Below are 10670 nucleotides of genomic sequence, written 5' to 3' on the forward strand. Positions count from 1 at the left end.
TTTACAGTTCAATTGTATTTAATAGTAACAAAATAACATGAACATGTAGAATTAATATCAAATGAACAGTGGACATTTTACAACAGTTCCTGAGTTGTTACACAAATCATTGACACAAATGTTTGAAATTAAAATAATACTGTTATTACTGATGGGCTTGACACTGCAGAAACACACTGAACAGTAAATACTGTACATTTATTTCCGACCAACAGTTTTATTGCCATATTTACAATAAGGTATGGTATGCAATGAATGAAAATCAAAAGAACAAAATTTGTTGTATTTATGTACATTAAATACCGAGTCAAAACTGGACAATATGTCCAATACTCAAGAAATAATTATTAAAGTACAGAAGGTCACTTATACACAGAAAACAGCACTCAAAAATAATACTTTACCACCTTTTATATTTTATAATGACTTTGCAGCATAGTGGGATACATGGTTCTCAAATTCAAGGGTTAATCTGTACTTGCACTTACTTGTTACGTCTGTAAATAGAATAAAGGCTAATGAATTGTGCCATATCAGTCTTAGCTATTCAGCCTTTTTGCAGTCTGCTACTTGTCTGTATAACGACAGTATATACAAAAACTTGTTTCTCCTCTTCCCCACGTGAAACAAACCCGAGAAGAGAATGTGCTGATCTTATGAACGAACAAAATGTAAAGGAGATTTGTAGAACAATTGCAGTGTACACAGTAAAAAGTTTAAGGTTTATAAAAGAGGATTTGTTGGAACAGTATCTTTAGCAACGACACCGTGGAACAAATATCACTGCATTCAAATGGTTCAATCATTTAGAAAAAATCTGGATAATGACTCAAACTAAAATTACACCCCAAATGTTTCAAATGGAAATGAATACTAACAAAATATAAAAGAATGCTGTTACTTTTATAAATACCATAAAACAGTGCCACACAAATTATATCAAAAATTACTTTGGCAAGTTGGCTGATTTTGATGTGCCTCAGAGAATAATGTGCCATGTTCCACTTCTAACTTCAGCATCTGGAGCATCATTGTTGCAAATTAACCTCAAAGGTTTTTGCTTGTGTATTTGATCCTTTTCCTGCAGCTCTAACCCTGAACCGACCCCCGTCAGATGATGAATGAACTCTTGTGGCGGAAATGGCCCTGTAAAAAAATAAGAATTAGAAAATGAGCCTGTCCAGAGTTAATGGGACAAAAATTAAATGCTGTGTATGTTTTTTCAACAATTATGTTTACCTCATCTGCATCACCGTAGTCAACACCATCACTCTGTGCTGGCCAGTTGTAGCTGAAACGAATAGATACACAAAATAACATTTTAATGAAATCATTCAAATAGTGTTGAACGTTAGACAGAATGACAAAGGAGCCCCTTATCAGAGGTGAGGTTTATACTCACTTGTTTTCATTGTGACCTTTTTTGTTGAAGCATCCACGTCTAAGATAATGACACATGGAAGCAGCCACACAGAAGAATACAATCACTCCTCCGAAGCACTTGAGGAAAATCCCAAGGATGTCGATATCATCTGCCACAGAACAAAGATCAGATCTTAACAAATTTGTGCCTGTAGTTTTGAGTACAAGAGGTCAAGTTGTACACTTTTGCTTAGGGACCGACAAAATGGATTTAGCTTTGTTTGCTTTTATAAAGTGTTGAGTGAGAAGTGATAGTAAAAAAAAAATCATCTCGTCTTTTCAGCCGTCTTTGATTGAAGTTGCTTTTCACATTACAGAAACCACCAGGCCATATTTTCACTCAGGACATCTGCAGAAGACGTCTCAGAAACTACCTCAAACCTTTGGATGTTTCAAATCTGTGGACAGGAAAACGCTAACACTCACAGACTTCCATTATTTGCACGGGACACTGTGCATGTCCTGCGTCGTTCTTCGCCTGGCAGTAGTACTCTCCTGCGTCCTCCTTCCTCAGCCTTCGAAATTTCTGTGAAGAGATTTTTTTGAATATTTCAGTGTCGACCTGTTCATAAATCCTTAATGTCTTTAATTGTTCTGTTACTCTTTATGATAAGGACATGAGATGTGTATGCAGTAGAATTCCTTACTGTGTGTAAGACTTTTTCTCAGTTGTTATATTTGTGAAGTGAACTATTTACACATCACATCACCTTGGCTTTGGATGCATCATTATCCTCCTTTCATATGTGCCAGTTTAGGTTTTAGCTTCCACACGGGCTATCTTTACACACATGGATTAATCCTGCTATTAGTCATATGATGGCTATGGGTTTATTTGGATTAAGCTGTTCACATTTACATTAGATAAGCTGCCATTAAGTATTCTGGATGCTGAAGAGGCTCATCCACAAACAGGTCAGTCGGATACTTCCTCCTGCTTGACTGAGACAGATTCTATTTTCCAGAAGTCCTAAATGTACCAATAACGGGCAACAACACATCTCTGTCTGTCTCACCAGGCCTCCGGTGTCGGGGTTGATGCTGTATGAGGAGTTGAGCAGCTTGGGGGTGTTTTTGGGATCCTGGGGGAGCTCCTCATTGTTGTGGAACCAGCGGTAGAGAGGAGCAGGGAAGCCCTCGTTCTCCAGACATCGCAGCTCCGTTGATGTTCCCACCGTGACCGCCTCCGGCACGCTGCACCGTGGAACAACGGGTTTCACTGCGCACAGACACACAGCAGTCAACAACAGGCGCAACACATTAACAACAACCGACTGCTTTTGTTTTTAACTATTTAGTTGATGCATAAATTACCTAAATGAAAAAGGGTTAGGGTTAGGGTTAGGGGATGCTCTTATCTCTGTACAGGACATACTATAAATAATAATAAAGATTTGTTATTGTCGCATTTGGTTGTGTAATAAATAACAAAAATAATAGTAGTAGTTAATTAAGTAATAAAGATAACAATAATAACGGTAGTCATCAGATAAATACAGTAATACGATAAGACAGAAATAGAATAGAATTTGTGTGATAAAAATTAAATAAGATTACTCATTAAATGTATCTTTAACTATTACTATCAAATTGGCCTTATCCACCCAAATCATAAAATATGAATCCCATAATAATGTCAAAACAAAGAAAATCAACTACATTTTAGATTTTTGAGGTGCAGTGTAATTTTTTCATCATCTGTTATCAAACCATAATGTAATTCTAGATGTGGTGCAACCATGAGTGGTGGGTATCTGAACCCAGTGTCGGCCCTCCGCACCTCTCACTGCGAGACTTATAAGTATCTCATCAAAGTCCCTCTGATCGTCGATGGCGGCCACCTCGCAGCGGTACTCTGCCGTGTCAGAGCGAGTGGAGTTGAAGATCAGAATGTTGGCTGGTTCTCTGAGCTGAGCTCTCTGCTCCAAGTCCCCTTCAAAGGGAAGAGGAAAAAAAAACACTTAACAATCCCTCATTCAAATACACAGTGTGACTCTCCACAGAGCAAAGAACAGAATCCGCTGCCAACTTCTTTCAAGGTACCATTCATTCAATCTGAGCTCTGAGTCCTGAGACACTGTGTTTCCACTCCGTGCTCTGCAGGCGGATATGGTTCTTTTAAATAAGAGACTTTCTGAACGGTTTACCTGATATCTTGTTTTGGAAGTACACATAACTGGGGACCCCGTTTTTAATCTTTTTCCATTCAATCCTTGGGTTGTTTGTGGAGATGGACTCTATTAAACAGGTCAGTTCGATGGCTGTGGAGGAAACAGAGAGCATGCAGGCAGGAGTCAGGGAGAGAAAAGCTACTTTGGCACAAATAGGTTCGAGAGATTTTACAAAAACTTACGCTCAAACTCATTTGCCCACACAATCTTGTCCGTGGTTCGAAGGGTAACCCCGGCTGATGATGGAATTTGACCTGTGGAGAAAAAGAAGAAAAAAAAGACACCAAATGAGTAAAGCTGACAGCATTCACAGGCATTAGCACACATTATCTAGTGGGCATGTTGCCTAATAAAAAGAGGATTAGACAGATAAATTTAGAAACTAAGAGAGTGTGAGAGGCTTGGGATTCGATTTAGGGCAAACGTATCTTATTAATTAATTCCCACTTGTGTTTAAGAGGATTATAACCTGGGGGCAAAGAGTGTAAGTTTTAAAGATTTGATGTGTACTGCCCATGGTGTTTTAGAATAAACTGACTCGGAGTACAAATATTCAGACTTCAATATTTGATTTTGTTCTTGTGTAGTGGTTAAATGGTAAATAATTTAGTTGGCGATGGTTCATTGCAAGTGAGAGCAGGTTTTAAAAGTTAAATTACTGCAATGAAATATTAATACAGTGGTATCGGTAAATACGTGGGCAGTAAAACAGATCTATTGTTTCGATTTTCCTCCAGCACACTGTGTTTGGACTGAAAGCCCGACTGAGGTTAAAGTGCTGACTCTCAGCCTCTCAGCCTTTTTTCTTTGAGGTTGTCACACCGCGCATACTGAAGAGCCTGTGTAGGAAGGTTTTCATGCACAGTCCCTCTGTGTGCTGCCCTCAGGCCAATGCAGCAGAACACAAACAATCAGCAAAAAAACTGTACACTGAGGAACCTTTTCTAGTCCACACACGTTTTGTTTCAATTAGTGAGAAAAAACATAAGAAATCAAGAGGGACTTGAGTATTTATGTAAAGACTAACTGTAGCTCGAGGCTGATTAATCTGATAGCGTCCATATTGTGTTTTTCAGGTTTTTCCATTTTCTTTATTGTGTTGTGCCTGTAAAAGATCTGTTAAAGGCCAAAGTCATTGGTACACGGGGTCCATCTCTCCCACAGAAAAAGATGCTGAAACACCTTGTTTGCATCCCAGCCTTTTTTAATGCCTCTATAAAGCATCACATGACCACCTTCCAGCTAATCTGACCCGAACTGGCTCTGCAGACCCATCGCCATTGTTACCATTGCTACAGCAGTGTTTTGCAGCTGATCAGGAAGCCTCTGGGTTCGGACTGTGACATTTCTGACACGCTCTTTAAGCAGATGACCAATCACAGAAAGAGCGGGGCCAGTGACCAACCAGAGCAGACTGGGCTTTTTTTGGGCCAACAGCGAAAATGAGTGTTTCAGACAGAGGGTGAAAGGAGGCGATGATGCAGCAGTGAATGGTCTGCCCTTAACAGCATGTCAACCTATTTTGCTAGACCTCCCAAATTAAAAGGATGAAACTGTAAGACATCTTCTGTTCCTCATAGCAAGTACGTGTATATCCAAAAATATCCTACCATTCACAAATCCTCATTTAATTATGACACAGTAAAGTTACCAGAAAAGAAACATAGTTGGGGACAATCTATCTCGTGCAACGTTGAGGATGATGCTTGTTTTCTTTTTTTAGATGTAAGCATTTGCATCAGAGGGACACGAGATCTCACTCGTGTTTGGGCGATGAAACATCTCTGACTAATACCTGGGAGCAGTCAACGATGCATCACCCGCTAGAGCAAAGTGCCACCATTTTATTTCTGTAAATAATATTTACAGATTTTTGGTCCAGTGTGCGTTGTTATACCATATTGAAATGTGAGCTCTGTGGAAGGGTTGTGCAATTTTTACATTGTTATATAACAGATTTGGGCCAAACGGTTGTTTAAAAGCCACATATGCCCTAAGACATTACAAGATACAAGGGCTTCTTGCTTCACTAAATTGTGACGCTAAGATACTCTGAGCTACGGTGAATAAATAATTTATAGAAATTCCCCCAAACAAAGCAAATGCAAAGGAACAGACTTAACGCAACAGTGGGACTGTGCTTCCGTTCTTAACATATTTAATCAACATCATCACAACGTCATGCCCCCTGGCTCAAACAACACATGACATACACTTATTTGAAGTTCCGTGCTTGGGTGAACTCCTTAAAGCAATCAGTGTTATTTTGTAAATGTCACATTAAAATAACAAGAGGCGTAATTCACAAGTTCAGTAAAAAACGGGGCCATGTAGAAAGCCAAGTTGAGCGTTAAATTAGAGAGTCGTGGGAAGGCGGGGGACCACAACAATAAATTAGGCAAAATGTGGAAAATTATAATTTCAGATGTACCCATGACTCAACCGTGTGTTTGGTTTTAAATGCTGGGAACAAATAAGCATGTTGCTGCCCTACACTCAACCTACTGTGTCTGTGACGCCTCCAAATGTCGTAATTACTGGGTATACATGTAACTAATAGAGCCCACGCTGTGTAATGCAGGCCTCCCTGTGGGGTCATGTGAAGGGTTGCGTATGAAGCACAACGTAGACAATAACAGTCATCGGGCTCCGAGTGCAGCAGGGGAATCTGCTCCTGTGGGCCCGAGGCACTGGGAGCCACTCTGAGGTATCTCTCCGGAGCGGCCCTGTGAGCACACAAGTGACCCTGAGATGTGCCGTGTGTGACTCGGAGCCATCGGGAGCAGGCGTGTAGCCGATGCTCAAACATGGGTCCTGCCGAGGCGTTCCAGTCATACAGGCGCAGCTGCAGACACTGATGAGATCTGACTCCCAGGTCTCAGCTTCCGTCCCTGTTGCTGACTTTCCCACCCTGTGCATCAAGAGCTATTTTTACCCCAACTGTGACTGGACATCCTGAGAGACACGGAAAGTGCTCGTCCAGCAAACGCACCCTTGACATATGCATATAAAACAGACAGGAGCTGGGGGGGGGGGGGGGTTGAAGGGACACGTTTTCAGGAACAAAAGGAAAACTGAAACTCTGTGAGATATTGACCATCGAACAAAAAACAAACGGACTCGTACGCATGAGACACTGTCATGTCGCAATCCCCCCCCCCCCAGAGTTCTAATAATGCATTAGAACTCGTTATTTCCGGGATTGCGACATGACAGTGTCTCAAGCGTCCCAGTCTGTTTGTTTTTGTAAAGCTCTCTGGAACACTGATAAAAGGTCGTGGAGGAGACCTTTGCTGCATGTGACCTCCCCCGCGTCCATTTGGCCAAAAATGAACAAAAACACATTTCTGTCTTATTTTCTGCAGAATTTAACACAGTATACTCTAGAGGTAGTCGACAGAGGACTGAGTAGATACAAGGAGAAGCAACATCCAAAATCAGTACCAACCAGACTGTATTAACATGATTTCTAGTGAAGGTTTATCCAAACAAAACAAAACTAGGCCGTGGGAACCACAGACGATTAACAAGACAATGTGCAGCTAATTACTAATACAGGCTTAGAATAAAAGCATTCATACGGCCAGGCTTGGACCCCCAGTGACACAATGTAGGCTGGGGAGAAGACAATATTTTTTAAATTATGAAAATAATCCCATCGTCTGCTGGAAAGCGAACAGAGGCTGGATTATAATCCCCCTGCTATTGTAACTCAGAGACAATCCAGGTCTAGAGCCCGTTCTGAGGGAAACACGCTCCTAACTAGCCACATTCTGAAATCCTCTTATGGGCTAAATGTGAAAAACAACCACCCATCCCCATCCCTGCAACAAAAAGTTGTTGATCCAGTGCATCTATAAAAAGCCAGCTTCCCAGACATTCCAGTGCAGTCTGCTGCAAATATGCTAAAGGCAGAGTTAGCTGCGGGCAGAGGGGGAGTGGAGTGAGGACAGGGACCGGTGGGATTCACAGCATGGTGGAGTGAGCGTGTAAGAACAATTAATCACTCCAGTAGATTAGAGGGAGACAGTCATGTTGTCATAAATAATTGAGCGATATAAGAAAGAGACACGTGAACTGTACTTTACTCTTGTGTTTTCTAAAGACGCCTGTGCACAGAAAAAAACTCTCAACACTGCAGGATCCCACTCTGACTAGAGACCGAGAGGTAATGTCGCTCCGGTAGATTTAATCTCTGCAGTGCCACTGACGCATCAGACTGCACGAAGTCTTGAATTGAACAAATACATCAATTGAACAAATACATCAGGCAGAATGTTTCGGGGGTAATGTGCAATAAACAACCAAAATATTTTCATTTGACAAAATGGTGTAGAAAAGGAAAGGTTTCATTTGACGCTGATAACTCATTACTCACTTAAGTCATTTAAAACACAAAACTACCAATGAGTCTCATTCCAGCAGATGTGACGATTTGTCTTCATTGTTATAAATGACTCATTCAAGCGATTCTTATTTTGCTCTGTGGGAAATTCTGTCTCACATTTTTTCACTGACTTCTTTCTCCAAAAATAACTCGAGGAAGGAGGCAACAAGGACTTAATTTAAATTTAATAATTCAACTTTCTGCTCCGCTGTGTCCTAATTACATGAAGCATGAATTAAAGAATGCTAATTCTGATTCCTCCTCATTATTCACCCCTAAAGACAGACGGAAACTTAAGGACAGAACTTTCCATTCATTTATTAATATGAGTCTCAAAACAGGACTGCTGCTGTACTTCTGAGCGATGAGGTCGGACCTGATTCAGCACCAGAGCAGTGTCAACGGCCTCATTAGAGCGAGCGCTGCCTGTCGGCCTTCTCTTAGTCATTTGATCCACACTCTGCAGAAGACCTGGGTCAAAAGTTCAGCCTTTACTGATGCATTTTTGGTGGTCCAACCGACCCACTCCACGAAAGTCGCTCGGCGGCGGCGGCAGCGGTGATGACCTCACAGCAAACGCACACCAGGCTGGACGCAGCACATCGCTCAGCATCCGCTACATTGATCAACTCAAAAGCTCCAGCTGGGTTTAAGGGCAGCCGCCACGAGACGTGTCACCTCTGCTGAGCGGCCTCACCATGACCGAGGACGTTTTCAACTGACGGCCTCGACCTGCGGCACTGACAACACCCCCCCCCCCCCGCCCACCGCCACCAATCACCACGTGATCCCCAGAAGGTCAGTGCACAATGTTACTCGTGGACGGGAGCTGGTTGGAAAGATGACCTTTGATTTTTCAGGTTTTATTAGTTGTGACCGAGAGTAGAGTTGAATCCATTTATAGATTATTTGATCGACAGATGATTGACCAGCAAATGTTTTGATAACTGATAAATCATCCGAGTACTTTCACAATCAAAAATGTGCCTTTTGTTCAGGTTTTCTAAAATGTGAGATATTATATATCACAAAACTCGAAATACTCTAAACAAAACTCTAAATATCTTTATATCTTTTAAAATCTCAATCAAATACAACCCGACTGTTAAAGAGTGACCTTTAAAACACCAACAAATAATAGATGACTCAACATAATGGATGGCAGTTAATAGAAGATCAATAATGAAAATAATCCTTAGTTGCAACCCGAACCAAATGGTCCGCACATGATGTGACTTCACATTCTGACCAGGCACCAGTTCTAACGGGTTCATGACATATCAGGGTTAATATTTATATTTTTAATCTGACCTGATCCTGTAGGCTGCTGTAGAAACCTTTAAGTATTAAACATTTACAGGAAACCAACAAATTCTTACTTGTTCATTAACATGTTGTGATGCTTATTGCAAATTATGAATCCATTTACTTTAGACAGGAGACTTACACCCTGGGTTCACTATATATCAACTGTTTGTGCTAATTAAGCAATGAAACAACTCTCATCAGACACAGTGAACTCTTCATTACTGAAAGTTGTGGGCTTTGTCCTGGACTGTTTATAAAAAAAAAAGAATCTTTAACATTAGATTCACCTGCAAATATTCACATTGATGAGCTGTTGACTAATTTCTAATCTTCATGAAACCATTGTGTGTAGTGGTGGTGGTGGTGGGGGTCAGTGGGAGTTTGTTCCAGGGGTTATTAATCCGGCTGTTAAGTGAGAAATTGTTCTTACATAATATATAATACTTATAAATAAAGCCATTGGATTAGACTTAAAGATCCGGTTACCCATTAACATCTCTTCAAAAAAAAAAAGCTTTAATCGTGTGATGTCCATGCTTTTAATATCTGTATTCTTATTATGAAAGTTTTTTATTGTTAATCGTAAAGCACCTGTTTAAGTTATTATTATTATTATTATTGTTGTTGTTGTTGGTTGCAGCTTGTAATGCCTGTTTAACTTGCCCCATCAATGCATCATGGCACATGGAGCTGCAGCGTTGACAAACACACATGTTATATCTGAGACTCTCCCGGACACACACACACTGGCCTGGGATTTGTTATGTGTCTTGTCCCCTTCGTGTCCGGACACACGGGACATGTCTCCGTGCGTCCCTCAAAGACACGCTGGCTCTATTCGTCCTCTGAGGAACGAGCCTCCATTGACACACACACTCACATCGAGGCTCTTCCCTCACAGGTTCATTCAGCAGAGACGTTAAAGAGACGCTTATCGCTGCCTTGAGTGTGAGCTGCTCTCAGAATACGCTCACCGACGGTTGTAACTGACACACGCGCTTTAACGTTAGATAAGAATAAAAAGCGTGTCGGTGACATTACAGTAGAAAAAAGCGTCACGAACACCGGGCAGCACCTGACGGCTCACTGACGAGCAGCAGCCTGTTTGTGTCCGAGCTAGCGTCTGTTCCGTCTGTAGCACCGACGGCTCCGGATCAGCAACTTCACGGACACCTTCTATCCTGACGCAGAACAGAGGATCAACCGACTCACCCAGACTCGTGCAGAGAGCGAAACAAGCCACCAGCCGCGCGATCGCCATCTTGCTGCCTCTGGTCCCTCGGTCCCGGCGCCTCGGAGTCAGTGAGCAGCTCGGAGGTTCGAGCAGGAGGAGGAGCAGCGGCGGGAGGGTGCAGAGGAGCGGAGCAGCCGACTGCTGGATG

The 10670-nt window shown here is 41.8% G+C and overlaps 1 protein-coding gene across 1 annotated transcript; it reads right to left on the bottom strand.

Annotated features, from left to right (window-relative positions):
- On the bottom strand, nt 1-10670 carry jam3a (junctional adhesion molecule 3a). The gene is made up of 9 exons (XM_062385129.1): nt 10501-10670; nt 3776-3847; nt 3570-3683; nt 3203-3355; nt 2439-2641; nt 1849-1948; nt 1403-1532; nt 1240-1291; nt 1-1146 (listed from the first exon to the last, which is right to left on the bottom strand). Exons 1-9 carry the CDS (start codon nt 10547-10549, stop codon nt 1111-1113), a joined length of 909 nt encoding a protein of 302 aa, XP_062241113.1. The 5' UTR covers nt 10550-10670; the 3' UTR covers nt 1-1110.

This window comes from Platichthys flesus, chromosome 4 (assembly GCF_949316205.1).
Source record: "Platichthys flesus chromosome 4, fPlaFle2.1, whole genome shotgun sequence".
Taxonomy (NCBI): domain Eukaryota; kingdom Metazoa; phylum Chordata; class Actinopteri; order Pleuronectiformes; family Pleuronectidae; genus Platichthys; species Platichthys flesus.

Bases quoted from the DNA above. Each gene is read 5' to 3' on its own strand.
- jam3a (XM_062385129.1), bottom strand. From the start codon at position 10,549: ATGGCGATCGCGCGGCTGGTGGCTTGTTTCGCTCTCTGCACGAGTCTG. The intron at 3,356-3,569 runs GTAAACCGTTCA...TTCCCTTTGAAG, and splicing joins CTTCCAAAACAAGATATCAG to GGGACTTGGAGCAGAGAGCT. The intron at 1,292-1,402 runs GTGAGTATAAAC...TATTCGTTTCAG, and splicing joins AAAGGTCACAATGAAAACAA to CTACAACTGGCCAGCACAGA.